This window comes from Atractosteus spatula, chromosome 14 (genome assembly GCF_055471065.1).
Source record: "Atractosteus spatula isolate fAtrSpa1 chromosome 14, fAtrSpa1.hap1, whole genome shotgun sequence".
In the NCBI taxonomy this organism is placed as follows: domain Eukaryota; kingdom Metazoa; phylum Chordata; class Actinopteri; order Semionotiformes; family Lepisosteidae; genus Atractosteus; species Atractosteus spatula.
In genome coordinates, this window is record NC_142719.1 from 40,966,727 (window position 1) to 40,985,848 (window position 19,122).

Genomic DNA, 19,122 nt, shown 5'->3' on the forward strand with positions numbered 1-19,122 from the left:
GGAGTATGGAACAAATTACCCTTCACATAGTGGAAGCTGATGCCCTGGCTTATTTCGGGAAACGGCTAGGCGGGATCACCGAACGGGCCAGATGGGCCCAGTGGCCTCCTCTCATGTGTAAGTGCTCTGCAGGCCTCAAGCCTGCGTGCGCTTCAGGGCGGAACAGGCTGCTGGGGTGCATTACTGCAATCAGAAATGGGAAAACTGAGTCGGCCCCCATGTGGAATCCGGGGTCAGGGGTACAGGACAGCGAGGCTGAAGTTCCAGAAATCCCGGGCTGTGCAGGAAGGGTGTCAGGGCGGCTGTGATGTGAGGGTGGCCTGCGGCTGGACGGGAGCCACGCAGTGCGGCAAGAGGGGTGGGAGAGGGGAGACAACTGGTGTCCGAGCCCTGACGCCCCTGACGCCAGCGCCGTGTGTCTGTGCAGGTGTGGGGGTCCTTGGGGGGCAGCTGTACGCGGCGGGGGGGCACGATGGGCCCCTGGTCAGGAAGAGCGTGGAGGTGTACGACCCCCCCAGCAACACCTGGAGGCAGGTGTGCGACATGAACATGTGCCGACGCAACGCAGGTAAGCGGACCCCCGAGCGCTCTAAACCAGGGGTCCCCACGGGGCTGCATGCAGGGCTCTCCAACTGAACCCTTTTATTTCAGGACCCTTGCTGCAGGAAAACACGAGATGCCAAGATTATCCTTAACCTTGGGATCACGCCTTTCCTCCTCTCGATGTGATTGACTGAACTCTTCTTAAATCCTCTCTACTTTTACACCTTTTCAGCTTCTCACGCCTCGTTTGGGCTCTCTTTCTCACCTGCTCTGCCCTTCCTTCTCTTGCGCCTGACATTCCAGCCTCCTCCTCACTCTCTCACTCCCTCACTCCCTCACGCTGGCAGAAGGCTCGCCGGCGGAAACATTCCCCTTCCTGCTCTCTGTGCGGAATGAACCTTTGCTTGTCCCAGTGCTGCCGGAGCAGGCTGGTGCAGCTCCCCACTCAGGCAGTGAACCCCACAACCTCTTGTGCCGATCTGTGTGTCCCTCTCTCTCGAGGGAGCAGGGCATGCTTGGTGGTTCTTGTGATCTTGAATTGCGTTGGCCTGCAGAGTACATGCGTATGTTTTACAGAACTCCCACTTGTTCTTCAGAACATGGATGAGCAATTGAAGAAAAATGAGTGAAGAGAAAATGGTTATGCAAACTGCTGAGAGCTGTACTTCTGTGCAAAGGCGAGGTACCCAGGAGAGTGCTGTTTAACAGCAGAGCTGGAAATAACTTTGTACATTGAGCAAAGAGGGAGGAGCAGGGTTGTGGGTGAAATCATTGGTACAACCCTGAAAAATCAAGGCAAATAGACTCAAGGGATTGTAGGTGACTGGATTTTAATTAAATGCCCCACATTGTTGAGTAAAGTTAATTTTGCAGTTTTCTAAAGTCAGCAGCTAAGCCGTACGTTTTTTTAATTACTCATAAAAAATCTCTTCACATTTTTCCAGGAACTGTATTGTTACTTTTCCCTAAGCGCCTCGGTTCAGAAAAGAAACGTTCTCTCTTCCCCTTGATTGCTCTGCCTGTGGGTAAGGAGAAGCCCGGGCCCTCGCCCAGCTGGTTCCTGGGGTGACTAGCGCCGTGCCTCTCGCCTTTCTCTCTAGGGGTGTGTGCCATCAGCGGGCTGCTGTACGTGATTGGGGGAGACGACGGCTCCTGTAACCTGTCCTCAGTGGAGTACTACAATCCCAGCACAGACACGTGGAGTCTCCTGCCCACCAACATGAGCAACGGCAGGAGTTACGCTGGTGAGGGCGCCCGTGCGGTAGCTTGGTGACGGGGGAGCAGGATGAGGCCCTGTGCAGATCCCTCCTTTCCTGAGCTCGGTCCGCAGTAACCCTCCACAGCACTGCCTTGGCCCCCCAGGACAGACACACTGCTACAGCTCGCAGCCTGCTTCTTTTTGTACCACACAGCCTCACATTGTCAGTGACGGGTTGGTCTGTTGGGGGCTCCTGTAGTTTACATCCCGTTCTTTGAAGTAGATCACTGCTACACTTAACAAACTCGTTAGGAGCAGATCAATTACTGTTGTTCTTACAAAGTCAGTTCTTACTGTACTTGAACTGACCTTGATGCGGCTGGGTAGCTGATACAGAGTTGCATCGCAAACATATTCCAGTCATTATCCCAGGCATTCCACAGTACAACTAAAAACTAACACTGTAACCTTGGATTTGTGCCGATATGTGTCTACTGCAGTGTTCATTGTGACGAAGACCTGCATTTGTACTACTTGCACAGCTCAACTCCACCGTGTTTGGGAGTGTTCATTCTAGAAAACCTGCCTTTTAAAACTTAGAGTGTAAAAAAAATCACAGCTCGTGCACACATGTGCGATACTGTAGGAGACCAGTGTAAAATTCAATTGTTGTGAATAGTAATTCCTTACACTTATATAGCTCTTTTCTGGACACTCCACTCAAAGCGCTTTACAAGGTGATGGGGATCCCCTCCACCCCCACCAGTGTGCAGCCCCACCTGGATGATGCTCCAGTACGCTCCCCACACACCAGCTCTCAGTGGGGAGGAGAGTAGAGTGATGGAGCCAGTTCAGAGATGGGGATTATTAGGAGGCCATGAGTGGTAAAGGCCAATGGGAAATTTAGCCAGGACACTGGGTTAACACCCCTCCTCTTTGCGAGAAACGCCCTGGGATTTTTAATGACCACAGAGAGTTGGGGCCTCATCCAAAGGACAGCGCATTTTTTTATACCCCTAGTCCCCATCGCTATACTGGAGCAGTAGGACCCATGCAGACCACAGGGTGAGCGCCCCCTACTGGCCCCTCTAACACCTCTTCCAGCAGCAGCCTCAGCTTTCCCCTTCAGGTGCTGGCCAGGCTCACACGGGCTGGGCTCCAGGGGGTGAGTCTCGGGGTGGGAGAGCTGCTTCATCACGCGGGGTGCTGCTGCTGCTGATGTGTGACATCTTCCTCCCCCTCCCCTGCAGGCGTATCTGTCGTTGACAAGCCCCTATGACCCAAGGCGCCAGTCAACAGGGCGGTGTGGCTGACGGAGACAGCGACAGCTTCCCTGGTGACAGAGAGAGGCCTGGACCCGTTCCAGCAGGGCGGAGGACAACACAAAAAGGGGCCCGACTGCTTATACAAGAGCCAGGACTCATGCCAAGACTCGAGGAAGGTTCCTGCTATAAGCAAGTTATAGCCTTAGAGGGTCCTGTTGACCCTGTAGGGCCTGAAACAGGGTGTTCTTTTTTAATGGATATTACTGGCAAGACCAAAACAGCACCCGCTGTGAGGGATGCTACCTTTGGCTATGGCTTGTTCTGTCTCAGCAGAGGTAGTTTTTTTACTCCTCTCCCTTGGTCCCGCTATTATTGGACAGTTGAGAATGAACTAGTTGAAGAATACACTTTTTTTTTTTAAGAGACTCGAGGGTTGAGCTGGCACTAGCTGACCGGGGAATGGAGACTCAAAGGTCTGCACTTTGCAGAAGATCATCTCCAGCAGCTGGGAGCTGGGTTTTATACTACTGAACAAGGATGCACTGACTCTCAAAAGTGTCATTTTTTTTTAAAAAGGAGGGGGGGGGGTTATTTATTTGTCTGTCTTGGAAGGGCAGGAGCCGAGATATTTTTGCCTCACCATGTGGCCTGTGCGAAAAACTGATGATGGGGAAAGCCGGAGGGCAGTGGGCAGGGGAGTCTTTTTTGGAGAGCTGGGCCCCGTCTTCTTCTGTCCTTTACAGCAGCTGGGAGACAGTTTGGACTATGCTTCAGCAGGACCACAACCTGGAACCTGTGGTTCCACCTACTGGTGGAATGAGGTACAACATGCTGCCACCCCATACACCAGGAAAGGGCTTGCCGGTGAGCAGGGTGGAGACCAGACTCTGCACCCCCAGCCCTTGTATCTCCGGTGCCTCCTGCGCTGGCTACCAAGTTGAACAGTGAATTGAATCGATTTGACCAGACGTGTTTTCAGCTCTGAAATGACTGGAGTTGTTAATGTGTTTAAACTTGGTACCGGACAGGGGAACGGTTTCATGTGAAGGATACGATTTCCGATGAGTGCTCTAGAAACTCAAACTTCAATGTACTTCGATCATAGGACAGTACCTTTTTTGTAAAACAAGCAGCTGGGATTCTTTTTTGCTCTAGGGAGTTTTATGGTGCAATCCCTAAACTGCAGGATCAAAATACAAAACACTCATTTTGTCCCCATGATGTTAAGTGAAAAGCAGCTCAGGCCTTATTCATTACTAGCAGATTTTACTGTTCTTAAGCGGGAAAGTGGCCAAAAGGAAAGTTTAAAGGGCTGTCACATGCCAAAAATAAACAGGAAATGCAAAACTACTTATGCTCAAATAGAAATTGTACATCATCCGGCAGTGCCTGATCGGTTTTATTGGACAAGTTGTAATTTTAAAGAGCCCGATAAAGTTTTCACAAGAATAAAAAGTGCAAAGGATGTGCAGTACAAAGGTTCATTTTATTATGATACATGTGTAATATGAAATTTATTAAAGGATAAATATGTACAATAAAAATTGCATTAACATTATGGTAACCAGGAAATGCATGCCTGTCACACAATGTTCAGAGGCTACATATCGATGTGCAAGTACTCTAGTAAGATTGATGGGTCAACACCTTTAAACCCAGCTTTTCTGCTTCAAAGCCTTCTGGGTTCCACAGATGGCAAAGACAGATTGTCTACCATGGAAAGAAAACAGTTCAAATGACTTAACAACAAGCGGACAAAAAAGATCACACCTTAATAATAAAAACAACTTCGACAATCAGGAACTGAGGTGCTTATATTCCTCAGGGAATTCAGCCTTCTTCCATATCTATTAAAACCCAGTAGTCAGAGGTCTGTGCTTCTGTACTGCTGCGATACCAAGCACTGCAATAGTGGTGGCTGATGAAAATAAAGCATGTAAGGACACCACATGTGGGAAAGCATCTTGCAGACAACTTTCAAATACTAGCACACGTAAGAGGTCTGTAACCACAACAAAAACTCACTGTTGTAGAGTTATCATTAAAACAAATCTCCAAGAGAAAATGTGACAACATACAATATATTTGCATATGCTTATTGCTCTATTTCAAATGAAATGGAAATAGGATTGAAAAAGTTACCCTTTAAAAAAAAAACGAATACCCATATTTTTATATAAAATCTGGAGCAGGTGACATCTACAAGAAACACCAGGAGCTGCAGGAATACAGGATGGAAATGAGAAAAGCACAGGTGACTACGGAGGCACGTTGCTACGAACATAACAGCGTTTAAAAAAATACTCAACGTAAAAATATGAAAGCAATAAAAATGAAAGATAAATTAAAAGCACCCTGATGTACTAGGGTCCGAGCTGCGGCCGTGTTCACAACAGCGACCCTGAAGGTACACGGCTCACAGCGCACGTTCAAGTTTCAAGGAAGGGAGTCACAGGCCCGCGCTCCCCCGCGATGGGGAGGTCAGGCCCAGAAACCGGAGGATTAAGGAAAGCAAAACCTCAACAGTGGTTTCCGTGCCCTGTCAGCTACAGAATGGTACATTCCCAACTGCTCTCCCACTGGAGAGTCGACAGTGAAAAGACGTATTCGAGAGGATATTTCTTTAGATTTGAAAAATGGCTTCGTTACGTACCCCAGCCCTCTGGTCATGTGACTGTTCCCAAGAACCCCAAAGTACATTTCAATACAGGCTGACCGTCAGAACAGTTTAACTGTTGAATCAAAAGCTTCACAAACGTGGAAAATTTAAACTTGGTTTAGCATCGTTGGCATATTTAGAACTAGTGACCACCATTATTCTTATATACCACGGGTCATTTATTTACAGCCTTATTGTGATTACAAAAATAAATGTACATTCAGTATTTTAAATATTTAAATAAAAGTAAATATAAAATATTGTAAGAATATGTACTGGATATTGTAAAACCTGTGCAATAATACAGCATATTTTGTTAAATATGCTACGCCCAAAATTATTCAAATACTTTCAAGTCAAAAACGTGCAGAAAATTTCATTTTTCTAGTAATGTGGTCTCACAAATACTCAACGTTCATAAAAAGCCTTACCTTGTCACTGGGTATTCAAGGACGCAGAATATTGAAACAAAAAGGCCACTTCATTGACAGAAAAAAACAACCAGAACTGTTACCTGTGGAGTTCTTCATCCAGAAATTCACAGATAATGGGCTAGATGTTGCCACACAAGGAGGAGGACGCAAGAATGTTTTGCATTAATGTGTAGTCTGTGGGGTTAACATCCAAGGGCAACAACTGGGATATTCAGAAAACTCTGGTACAGCTGATTAATTGTGGCCGACCTCATTATTCTGGAGTCCCTGGCAGTTCCAGGACAAAAAAAAAACACATGAATTTGTCAAATAACAACCACATTGCGTGGTGGGGTGAAGCATAAATTGAGTTTTTAGACTCTCTCATCAACAGGACAACTACACAAGGGGTGCAGGTGCGATTGCAAGTTCAACATGAGGAAGCCCACGCTGAAAAAGAACACCACCTGTCCCGTTACGTTTGGAGGCAGGACTGTTTGCGTTGTCTGACCCTGGGTCCCTTACAGAAATAGGCGGATGACTAAGCATGTCAGGAAAACGTGGTGCCAGCAAGGCAAGAGCCTGCAGCCACAGCACACGGCCTCCAAATCTACCGCCGGAGGGTTCAGGAAGTGTGTTCCTGCTGGGCCATCAGAACCCCCAGCCCCCCCGTCCACAAGAACATGTGAACTAAAGGGACCTGAAGGGGCTGCAGACGTCCTGCATGGAGGACAGGTCAGGGATTCCTGCTGAGAAGAGCCTGCACACATTGGCAGGGTCTCCCCTGTTAGCACAGAGGAAGGCAGATCAATGGAGCACAAATAATTCCAAAACACTGCACATTCAGACAAACATGCCATTATGCTAAATATATCTGTCCTTACGGTGTTCAGACTTAAAAGTTTTCAGTTTTTCCATTTGAATACAAAAATACTGGATGTACACCTTCAGTGTTTGGTAAAACCTTCAGGTACGTCGCAACGACAATACAAATGAGAGGGAAGTCAGCCATGTATCGAAGTATACCTTCTGTTTGCCCAATTGTGAACGCTGGTTAACATGCTCACTGTGGAAACTACTTTGCTTTTAATAGTGAAAACATGGAAGTGTTATAATTCTGTATTTACATCCACTTCTACAGAGGAGAGGTATAGATCAGCTACTCATGGAACAATTATTGGATATAAAAACTGTCCTTTTATTTACAGTGGCTACCAGAAATCAGTGACATCTGTGCCATTTAAAGTCAGTCCTCTCCTGCAGTTTAAATAATTGTAGTGACGTGGCGAGAGATCCCATCAAAGACTAACCGTGATTTCTTTAACGGACAAAAAAAAAGGTTACAGTACCAGACGGCAGACAGATGTTGAATGGTAATGATCCTTTTTTTAATATTTACTTGATGAGGTACAGTTTTTAATCTGCCTAATGGTAGACTCCCAGCATAAACAAGGAGTCCCTGTAAACTAACTATAGTGTGTGAAGGGAGGGACTCCCCAAGGCTTCGTCTCTGACCACCACTCAAGACAACCGTTTCCCTGCCTGTGAAGTTGGGTCCCGAGTGCAGCTCAAGGGAGTTCCAATCTTGTCTTCCTTCAGCGTGACATCAAAAGTAGATCTGCTTGGCATCTGAAGGGTTCTGCTCCATTGGGCAGTATGGACATTTCAATCTGTCGAGAGAACAGAAGGTTAGCAAATTCAAGGGTAAGGATAATGTTAACACAATGGGGGCTCTAAATGACACTATCAATTCATAACACTCACTGCGCTTTCCTAAAGCATTTTTTAACAGTGACCACCATTTTGCTAATACTCATGCAGCTTGTTTTCACTAGACGTAGAGTTCCTGCCAGGTTATTAATAATTTAAGGAATCCATAAACAGAATTATAAAAGCTTTCATCTAAAACGAAATTCATCTCTGAGCCCCAGAAGAAATCGGGACTTGGACCCAACCATCCACATGTTTTCCGGGCAAGAATCTTTTCTCTTTCCCCAGAATTCAAACCTGGCACCAAGAAGCGAGCGCGGTGAACTGGGGCGAGCCGGGGTCTTGGACTGAATCCAGGCATCAGTGTGAGAAAGGGAGAGGACGGGGCTGGCCAACTCGATACTCATGCGTTAGTTACTATCGCTCCCCGGGCGGAAGGCGGCGGAGCTCGGAAGCACACTGACTTTCCGGCGTTGGTGAGCTTGTTGAGCGCGTCCCGGGAGATGACGTGTCCACACATGAGCTTCATGGGAGGGTTGCTCTCGGACGTTTGCTGCCTCAGAATGGGGCAGGCGAAGACCGAGTGGTACCAGCACTTCTTCCCCAGATCGATCTCGATCTACGAGACAGAGCAGACGGACCTTCGGGTGAGAGTGACAAAATGCTTTCACTTGGGAGCGCAAAAAACGTGAATTTCCCAGAAACAATATAACAAAAAAAAATTTGGGGACTGAACGTATGCAAGACATTTGGGGATCTAGGATGTAAGAAAAAACGACGGGAGTGCTAAAAAGGGTTAAAGAAACATCGCTTCTTCTCTTTCCTGGTGGACCGGATCGCAGGCCAGAGCCTGTGGGAGTACTGAGGAGACCGTCCGCATTACCGGCAGCTCGTCCTTGTGGGTCCACACGCCGCTGCACTGCCTCTGCTCGATCACTTGCTTGATGTTCATCAGGACGGGCAAAGCCATGCACCCTGAAGCAAAGCTTGAGGTAGAGAGGAGAAGGGGGGGGGGGGGGGGGGGAGTGATTTAGTCTCCAATACAAGGCAGTCCGGGGAACAAGGCTGTCAAACCTGGCCCTGAAGAGGCACAAAACAGCCGACTGTACAGGCCCAACTTAACTCGTCCATTTCCAGACATTTTAAATAATCTTTTTTTATCCATTAAAGATTAGTGGGGAATTGGTCCAGTTAAGCTGATCAGAGAAAACCTAGACACCCTGTAGCTCTCAGGGACCACACCAGGCCATGGTTCATGGCTAAACCAAATCTGTTGAACTTACTCTCAAAAACTCGCGTGTCCCAATTCTTTACAAACGGCTGACCTGCAGGACGCCTGCTGGACTGTGGCTCTCCAGGGCTGGGGCTGCTCTATAAGCTCACAGGTTCAGCACCTACCTGACGCTAAGAGGGGACTCTACAGAGAGCCCCAGAAGAGCGCAGGCATCTCTGGTGAAAATGTTGCAGATCTCTGCCCACTGGTTGGTCTCCAGGAGGCTGCGGTATGGGGAGTTCTCAATTCCATGCCGCAGGTATACCAGGCTGCCCATCAGAATCTGGATGTCTGCAAAGGGGCAGAAAACCCTTTTGATTCTCATGTTTACTTAAGTCATCCTACAGGTCTTAGTGTGTAAGACAAGTTATTGTTATGGTGCAGTGACGTCTGCTATGCTACTTTATTTAATGCATGTTTAATTGGAGATATAATCAAAATTATTAAAAGGGTACGACAGATGTACATACAAAACGATATGTACTATATTTATACAGTATAGTACTGATGAGTGTACACAAAAAGTGTGTATTGACTGGCGATACCGTGCTCTCTTCATGGCCCGAGGCTACTGTGCAATCCTGTGGAAACAGTTATTTAATAATACCGCGCCACAGTCCTGAAAACAGCAGGAGAGGCCGAGAAGCGCAGGAAGGCTCCGACCCGAACCCACTCACCCCTCTGGTGCTGAGCGGCGAAGGGCTGGAAGTGCCGGGCGTACTGCAGCGCCTGCAGCTGGTTCCCCATGCCGCCGGTCAGCAGGCTGATGAAGTACAGGCGGTGCAGCTTGAACTCCAGGGTGCTGTTCAAGTCCAGCAGGCGCTGCCGGTTGGCCACTGCCCACCTGGACAGAGGAGCCTGCCCGTCACTCACGGCTCCTCACTCAACATTTCTTTTTTTTTTTAAATTCCGATAGACCAGAGCAGGGACGAACGGTACAGAGCTTCAGTTCACTGCACCTCAGCTCTCGAGCACCGGACTTTATTTGTGTAAATCGGGTCGGTTCATGTATTGGCATTTGTTTTTTCTTTCTGGGATCCTAAGCACCTCATCTAGCCTTTGACTGTCTTTACTGCTTTACAGAGACCACGAAGAGACACCGGCTGTCCAGGACCATAACTGGACACCACTGGCTTAACTGAACCCATCAGTCCCTCTTTCCAAAAGTACTGAGCCATGGGCACTTTAAGGAGAACCTGCTGTACTGTGGCCCTCCTTGACTCAGGACAACGCACAGGCCCCCCGTTGTGGGTTCGAGGCTTTGCCTGGTATCCACTCCCCTCCACGTGACCTTCGCTCAGCTCATTCATGTTCAAGTGCTCCCACTGTTATTCTGAACCCCCTGGGAGACGGGCATCTTGCTGTACCTTGAGAGCACTGGAGCTCCATCCCAAAAGATTGGGTGCTGTATAATCTGTGACTCATCTTCTGTATTTGCTTCACAATACTGAATTTAACTGTGATGTGTTTATGTAATGCAGTGCGTCAAAAGCCGCTACAAATAAAATATATATATTAATAAAATTCACTTAACATAGGCCTTTTTCTCTCATCGTGTTTTAAATTACTTAGGTTTCATGTGTGCTTATACTTTTTTCTTTTTTACGATGGACTAAGTGGCTTTTTTAAACTCGAACACAGCCCTGATGAGATAATTAAAAAAATCAGCTTTGAGACTTACTCTAGTGCTGGCCTGAGGTTCTGCATTCTCAACGCCTCTAGTATCCGGTTTAATTCCAGAAAGGGCTGCTTCAGGCTCGTATCAATCACCACTCCAGACTCCTGCAGATGAGAAGAGCGAACCACGGAGGTCTTTCAAAAGCCATCCTGGGAAGAAAGGATCATGCGACAAGCAACCAAAACAAACACTGAAGCTGACGTGAGATTTTTTTTTTTTATTCTAGCGAAGATCCCTTTATAAACCGGGACCAGAATTCTCTCACATCCTGCGCTCAGACTGGGATGTACCTGACAGAGGTCTTCTGCGACGCTCAGCATGCCCTGTCGATAGAGGTGCTCCACTATGGACTCACTCATGTGCTTCTGCCTCTCTGGAGAGTCCCACACCGTCTCGGCCACCACCGCACTCACCTCTGCGTCAAAGTTCTGCAGGAAGAGCCAAAACAAACCATGAACAGAGTCCAGCAGAAGCACAAATGGCAAAATTCTCCATTAATTGTGCTGAAGTCTGGAAAGAAAACAAAACTTTCTTCACACTTCATGAGAGAAAAGGCAGTCCTGAACTTCAGAAACTTGTGTTTGGCAGAGGAGGGCTTGTAAAATTGAGGTGGTCTAATAAGGAAGGCAGAAAGAGAACATTACCTTCTAATTTTAATTTAAATTCCAGGATTTGTTATTTCATACATCAAACTTTAGAGCCACACAGACCGGTCTGAACTAGGCATCAATGATCGCTATGCAAAATGAACTAGAAAAACTGACTCAAGCCAGGACTATAGGACAATAAGTGGCTAGAACTTCATCTTATTTCATTTTCATTTGTAGTATAAAGAAAAAAGATGGTAATCACTATGTTTAGGAACTTATGAAAGGACACAAGGGTGAGAATGAGTTTTCCCCTGGACAGCATTTACTGCTTGCTAAAAGGATCCTCATTCTTCCCCCCTCATCTCTCCCGTCTTCAATAACATTTTTCAGACAGATTCGGGATGAACACGTCGCACAAGACGCAACAGCAAAGTCAATGACAACGGCAGCAGAAAAGCATGCTGGGGCAAATCACTCGTGCCGTCGTGCTGAGCTTCCCGTGACGTTGCGACGCTTGCGTTAAGGAAGACGACGAGGGAAGAGTCCGACTAAGGGAAGACCACTCTGGGTCCGCCTCTGAAGAGAGTCTTTGCAAACACATGGGTGAAGGACAGCAAAGAAGTAGATCCGAGGGCTCTATCATTTATGGAACCGTAATGACGGGAAAGCAGTTTCCCACGGCCAGGGCGATTTAATTTCCCAGCAGCCACCTCCCCGGACAAAACCCGAGCCCGAAGATCGGACTGCCGCAGCCGCCCCCTCGGCCAGCGAGACTTACTCGGTCGATGGCTTTCCCCACTTTGGAGACGCTGCCGTGGATGTCCTTGTGCCGGGAAGCCAGCATCTGTACGGTGTCTTTAATGTTCTTGCAGCACTGGGCCATGGACTGCGAGAGCACGGACAGGTCCGCGTCCTGCACACCTGCAGAGAAGGGCTGCCATTACTCTCCTGCCCATCGCTGGGCAAGTCAACGCATTTATAGCATATCCAACGCTCAAGGAAAAAAAAGAAAAGGAAAAACGCAGGATTTTTTTTTCATGCGGGTGCTTTAGTATTTCTTTTCAATTCAAGTGGCAGTCAAGTCAGGTTTTCATGTTCTCCGAAACAAAAAGTTCTTTTTTTTTTTTTTAATGTGACGAGGAGCAAACGCCTCCCAATGTCAAATCAGACAAAATATATGAAGATCACTTCTGACTTACATATGCAACGGGACTTTAAAAACATCGATCACACTCCATTTCATTTGGAATGGGCATATAGTAGATGAAAAAACAGAAAGGTCAGTTTCCTTATTTGCCATACTCACACATTTCTATTAGGCATGAAAACCAAGCCTAATTATTGACAAACAGATTCAACAACTAAAGCAATCATTCCTGCAATGCTCTAGTGTCATTGCTTCTGTTCTGTTCCTACAGAAGAGAATTCTGGGCAAATTAATTAAGTTTTTTTGGATCCATAATGAATTAACTTCACTTTTTGCAAATCAAAGACTTAACGTTCCAAGCATAAACAAGTTAATTTATAGCGGTTTTATAGCCCATAAAGGCCATTATCAGTGATGCAGTTGTCAGGCCAGCTCTCGTATGTACATGATCACCGCTTGCATTAAAGCAGAGCAAATCGGAGGACCTGTCTGCAAGTTTGTTTGTTTTTTTTGGTCTCTTTGAAGCAGCAGCGCTCCCGAGAGCTGTGAGCGAAGCTTAACGTGGTCCAATAAAGTCAGCAAGTAGTTGCTTTAGGAGTTGGAAAGAGAATCTGCAGACCTGCCTATCCTGTTAGGGATCACTTGCGTGTGCAGACGCTCCAGTGAAGCTGCTGGCTGTCCTTACGGACATGTTCCTCAATGTCCCAGTCATATTCCCATCGCCTGGTTTGGTCACTGTTCTGTTGCTTCAGCACATCGTCCTTTCTCACCCACTCTTGTGTGCTGCTCCCCCCCATCTGTATTCAATGCTTGATCTAATAAGTGAACTAAAGAGAAGGGGCCTTACCGTAGGCGATGAGCTGCCCCCGCAGCTCGGACACGTAGCGCAGCAGCTCGTCCAGGCTCTCCTCAGACAGGTGGCCGTACATGAGGAAGCGGGTCAGCACCTTCTCCAGCTCGCGCTCCACGCACGCGCACTGCTCCATCGCCGCCGGACCCCCCCGGAGCAGGCAGAGCAGGAGCAGGGGTTACAGGCCGTCGTGTCTGCTTCGAGATATAGATTGGAGCTCTTGTTGTTGTTGTTGTTGTTGTACAAGCGTGCATTTGACTCTTACTGCGCTTTGAAATGCACTCATCAGTGCCTATTCTTTCTAACCCCGACATATAAAAATAGCTCAGGTGGGGAGCTGCGTCAGCATGCGTAGGCTGCAAAGGAACAACTAATAGGTTTATTCCATGCTGAAAAAAAGAAGAAAGAGAACACAACGTTTCAGCCGTGGAGCCTTGAAGACCTGAAGAAGGCTCCACGGCCGAAACGTTGTGTTCTCTTTCTTGTTTTTTTCAGCATGGAATAAACCTATTACTTGTTCCATATAAAAATAGCGCCGCAGTTCCCCTTTAACAGTTAACAGATGCGTACTGCTCTGTAGCAGACTGTCGAGAGGTGCGCTATAGGAAAAAATGATTGATTGATTCCTCATGAAAGTGCTCATCAGCTGTCTCCAGGAATGGTTCAATGGTGAGCCACAAGATCTACCGGACTGGGGCGCTCCGGAGAGGAGCCACAAGATCTACCGGACTGGGGCGCTCCGGAGAGCACATGACATCTGCCTTAAAGCGGCAACAAGTCTTTGCGGCATCAGCGGTGTTTACAAACGCGCCTCAGAGGCAACTTCTCTCTGGCTGGTGTGCAGGGGAGTCCTGTCGCGGTGCGTGTTGCTGGGCAGAACACCAGAGACAGGAGAGGAGGGGTGTGTTGAGTGAAGTCACAAATTCACAGCAGGGGCCAACGACGCGCCAGTAAAACAAATAAATACATCCTGAAAACACAGGAACATCCAGCGCCCAGTTTGCGACGCTCCGGCCTGTGATACCATTTGAAATGACCTACATTTCACGCTGGTTTGTGCCTTCAATGCAGGCGAGGGGCGCTTTGGCACTGCAATCTCCCACAAATGACACCGACCTGCTCGGAAAGGGCTCCCGCATGATGCCACGGCAGCGATGCGTCTCCCGACGCGAACCGGCAAAACGCAAACCACACCTCCCCTTTAAAGCCCAAATCCTTACCGTTCTGCGCTTTCGGAAGGAAATATCTGTCTTTCAGAGGGGAAGAAGACAACAACTGCTGCTGCTGCTGTTGACGACCAAGGAGAAAGGAAAAAAAAACAACAGGAGCGAGGTTTGCAGATTACGGGTTTTTTTAAAGACAGAGGAACACAAAGTACCACAACACTGCCAGCTCAGCTCGTACAGCCTGCATCATCGCACGTCCTCTCCAAGCAGCGAGTCGGCAACCACCGCTATCACAACGGATTCACACCGTGGAGCAAAACCTACCAATATACCTCATCTCAACAACGACTCCTTTGTCTGGCCGACGCTGTTAACCCAAGCGATGGGAGATCTCCAAGCCCAGTTCTACGGGTCCAGCAGGGCGATCCGACACGAAAGGCGGCGCCTCTCACCTGGGATTTGAACCCACGACCGCCCCGTTGTGAGCCCGGTACCCGTCCGGCTCCAGTTTCTCAGCGGAGACCCCCCCCCCGGCTTGCTTAACGGGAGGATACAGCGGTATCCACAACAAACAGTTATTTGACAAGAGCCTGATCGCACATCCCACCGACCGAAATCGGGGGGGGGTGACTTCGCTGGGACCCCTACATCTCAGCCTGGGGTGGCCCCGCGCCAACTGCTCTAGAGGTTATCGATTATTTTGGGCGTCGCTGCATAACTGCTGTCGAGGGCTCGATCAGCGACGATGGACGACACGACCCGACCCGACTGCCCCGTCCAGTTAAGGATTAGCGAGATCCTTGCGCAATGAAACAGCTGAACTGTGCTGGGGGGGGGGGAGAGAGAGAGAGATCATGCCTGCGTCTGCAAGCCGGGGTCTCAGCATTGCAATACGCGAGGACAACGGGTGGGGGTTCAAAGCACGGTAGCTGGAGGACAGATCTTCCACCCTCCATCAGAGCACCACCCTGTTTTAACAGGACACCGTCCCTGAAGTCTACACACTGCGACTCTTTTAAGCCTCGGTCAGAAACCAGGAGCGGTTTCTAACACACCGGCAAGCCCGATGGGGAAGGGGGGGGGGCACAACAAGAACCAAAGAACCAAAGCGTGGGTAGCGTGTGGGGGTACCCAGTGGACCCCCAGTCCCACCCCACCCCGCTTCATTCCAAGTCGCGTTTCCGGTCCGAGGAAGACGACCAGGACTCAAAGGCACAAGAAAAAGTGAACAACGCGTTTCAAACCTGCGTGCGAGTGCATACCCCCCTCTTCCTCTCTCTCTCTCTCGCACGTACATACACACACAAACACAAAAACGCGCTTCAAACCTGCGTGCGAGTGCATACCCCCCTCTTCCTCTCTCTCTCTCTCGCACGTACACACACACACACACAACATAAACACAAAAACGCGTTTTGTTTTGTAATCCTGGGTCGACGGGAGACAAAAACAGACAAAAAAAAAAAAGCTACCGACAGGAGGAGGACGGACGGACCGACCGACCGACCCCTCAACCCAGCTCACCGGGGCTTGACAGCGGCCGGATTAACGCACCCAGGCACCCCCGACACCGGGGCAGGCACGAAAGCAGACAGGAAACCTGCTCACCTGCGGCCCACAGCGCCGGACACCCCGACTTCCCCCGCCGGCTGCCCCTTTAACAGCACTTCCTGTGTAAACAGACGGCAGACCGGGCACTGGACGCTGCCATTTTCCGTCCCAAGCCAGCGGTCGTTTCACAGCCTCCGCGTCTCGCTCGAGAAGTTAAGGTTTTTTTTTTCTCTTTCTTTTCGCTGGTACCGCTGTCCTGAGAAATACCCGGTTTTTTTTGTTTTAAAAAAAAAAAAGATGTTTTCTTTCTTCCTGACGCTTCACAACCTACAACAACACCACCACCACCGTTACCGCCTCCTCCTCCTCCTCTGTACGTCAGGCTGTGGTTCAAGACTCGGCGGCCGATACCAACTGCGAGGGACCAACCCCGCATCGGGACAAAAAACAAAAGCGAAAAAACCGTGTGGGGAAAGCCAGATTATTTCAGTTATACACCAGTCGTAATAATTTCGACAGGTGTGCGACTTGTGTAGTTTGGTTAAGAGATCAAACAAAGCCATTTTACCAAGCAGAGAAGCTCCCCCCCCCCTCTCCAGTCGGGGGGAAAGTGGATTTGGCCTCAGTTTGACAGCAGACAAGATGAAGGAAATCCTGCGGCGCGACGCTTTGCTAATACTGCACATAAATAAAATTATGCGTTTTACCGGGCTCAGAACCAGAACCAGAAGGAGCGATTTCACTTCGGAACAAAGTAGACTTGCTTTTTTTAAAATAAGGATTTATTGGCTAGATGCATTGCTTGCAAGTTGGGCATGTAGTTGTAGGCGGACATGCAGTAAATTGTTAATAAGCTGTTGTGCGATTCGTTATTCATTTTTAACCTTTGACATAAAAGGTAGCATCGACGACCGTGTATAGTACACTCCGTTATCGCTTTTTTTTTGTTCAGGGCTCCCTCCCATGGGTGAATGCTGCATTACAACCCTTTCGTACTATCCGCGAGAAAATCCTTTTGTAATACTGTGCAATTTGTAAAAACACTTTGAATAATTAAAAAAAGCTTCTTTCATGTTGGACAGAAGCACAGATTAAGAGCTACAGAGTCCCGTCCACACTGACGTCTGTGAAAGCAGCCCCATGTATGATCTCATTTGATAAATGAATAAAATGCATTTCTATAAATTACGATTGTCATACATAAAGCTTTTGCAGGTTCAGTAAATATTAAAACATGAGGTTGTTTCTCACCGGTCTGCTTCAGGATAATCTAAGTATAAAATTTCATCCTTGGACAGTGTTGTGAAAAAGATTCAACACACAAGGTAAGAAGGGTGAATAATGGCTTCGCACCTCCAGGTTTCTGGGTCAATTTTGGTCTTGAGTGTTTGTCTGTGTGGAGTCTGCATGTTCCCCGAGTTCATGTAGGTATTTTGAATAAAACTCTTTCCTGCTCTGGAAGACGTTCGAATCAGAGATTCTTGATGGGATGTCAAACAGAGATGGACAAGGAAAGTGATCTGGGCACATCCCATTGGCCGACTTCTCTGTGGAAAACCGAAAGCAGTTCTGTTCATTTGTCCACTCTGTGCTTATAGCCAACTCAAAGGACCACTTCAGACACCACAGTGAAGCAAGGACCCTGAGCCACAAAGTGCAGAAAAGGGCAGCTATTCAGGACTGAGAATAGTAGCAGCATCTTTCCCCAAAGAGACTTTGGCGTCGTAACCAACCTTCAAATCACATGGTTGAAATGTGGCCTCTTCTGCATGACATTATGAAGCGGACTAGAGGCCTCTAGCAAATAAACACCTTGATCGATCAGCATTTATCCTTTCTTTTGGCTCTCTGTCATGTGAGGGCCTGCTAGTTCTTCATGGGCAAAGAAACGTGTACTCTATTCCTATATACTGTGCATATAATATTAAACTTTATTTTATGTAGCACCTTTAAACGGAGATTCTCAAAGTGCTTTACACAGTTAGAAAAAAGTAAAAAAAAAACACAATGAGAGGAGACAGCAGAATGACACAATGACAATAAGGCTTTGGAATACAATAGCAAAGCAAAGAGGCAGAGAGAAGCAATTAAATAAAAGCCCTTCTAAAGAAGAAGGTTTTGAGTCAGGATTCGTAAGTGGTCTGGGAAGGTGACTCTTTGATATCCTTATGGATAGAATTCCCGAGCTCTGGGGTGCAGTAGGAGAAGACACGTTACCCGTAGTAAGTAGACGGGCTTGGGGCCAGAATTAGATGAATGAAGATCGTGACATGGGGAGTAGGATGATAGTACTGAGGTATATATATTTACTGTCAACTATATACGGTTTAAATCCCACTCTGGGGAAAAGTCTTGGACACCTTAGATTTGGTTAAGGGTTACAATATATAAGCGTTATGTACACCAACAGTTAACTCAATGACTCCACTAATGTTTTATACTATTGTAACAGCTTTTAAGTAATTATAAGCTTTATTTCGCATTGTTTGGAATCATTAAAAAAAACCTGATCATAACAACTCAAGGTAAATTACACATGGACTGCCAATGTCATTATTTTAGTTGCTCATTCATCATTAGTACCGCTCAGGTCCGATGGACTTATTGTCAAATGTTCCTCATCATTTGCATAATTGTTTCATTCTACTCCTCCACAAAGCTGAAAGTCTTCTTTTTGTACAACAAAATGCAGATTGCTACAATGTCAAGATAAAAATTGCCATAGAGTCGTTTCTGAATATAGGAGGAAAAACGTCAAATGAAACGAGCAGAACAATGCAAGATGTCCAAGATTTTCCGAGAACAGTGTTTATTTTTACCTCACTATCCAAATAAATGATCTAAAAATAGTGTGCTTATCCATTTCTAAAACCGTCACGTAGCATGCACATGCAAGCTGGAAGCAAGCGATCCAAGCTATTTTTACAGCTGAAACCAAAGTTAAATGATCAACAATAATGGAAATTTAGAGGTAGTGAGAAACAACACAAACTCTTGTGACACAGATGTGATTACCAAACTCTACCACAAGAGGGAGATGTAGTCTTGGTCTCGAAGACCCACTTCATCCACCGTCACC

The 19,122-nt window shown here is 47.4% G+C and overlaps 2 protein-coding genes across 8 annotated transcripts in view; one reads left to right on the forward strand and one right to left on the reverse strand.

The window, feature by feature from the left end:
- Nucleotides 1-4,550, forward strand: part of klhl3 (kelch-like family member 3) — a 22,721-nt gene extending 18,171 nt beyond the window's left edge. For 3 of the 4 annotated variants that reach the window (XM_088933479.1, XM_088933481.1, XM_088933480.1), the window contains 3 exons: nt 428-568; nt 1,644-1,787; nt 2,992-4,550. In XM_088933479.1, the coding sequence (XP_088789605.1) occupies nt 428-568; nt 1,644-1,787; nt 2,992-3,020 (314 nt within the window). In that variant the 3' untranslated portion in view covers nt 3,021-4,550. The remainder of the gene's footprint in view (nt 1-427; nt 569-1,643; nt 1,788-2,991) is intronic. The other variant, XM_088933482.1, reaches the window with a different exon arrangement.
- On the reverse strand, nt 4,474-16,432 carry LOC148821363 (E3 ubiquitin-protein transferase RMND5B-like). 4 transcript variants are annotated; one of them, XM_088933484.1, is made up of 11 exons: nt 16,101-16,389; nt 14,547-14,613; nt 13,324-13,520; nt 12,108-12,250; nt 11,030-11,167; nt 10,743-10,843; nt 9,739-9,905; nt 9,187-9,352; nt 8,672-8,774; nt 8,253-8,407; nt 4,474-7,748 (listed from the first exon to the last, which is right to left on the reverse strand). In XM_088933484.1, the coding sequence occupies exons 3-11, from the start codon at nt 13,460-13,462 to the stop codon at nt 7,685-7,687; spliced, it is 1,176 nt and encodes a 391-aa protein (XP_088789610.1). In that variant the 5' UTR covers nt 13,463-13,520; nt 14,547-14,613; nt 16,101-16,389; the 3' UTR covers nt 4,474-7,684. The 4 variants fall into 4 exon arrangements, with proteins under 4 accessions (XP_088789610.1, XP_088789612.1, XP_088789609.1 ...); XM_088933486.1 differs by lacking the exon at nt 16,101-16,389 and adding an exon at nt 14,817-14,886; XM_088933483.1 differs by lacking the exon at nt 14,547-14,613 and having other exon boundaries at nt 16,101-16,432.
- Between the last annotated feature and the right edge of the window lie 2,690 nt (nt 16,433-19,122).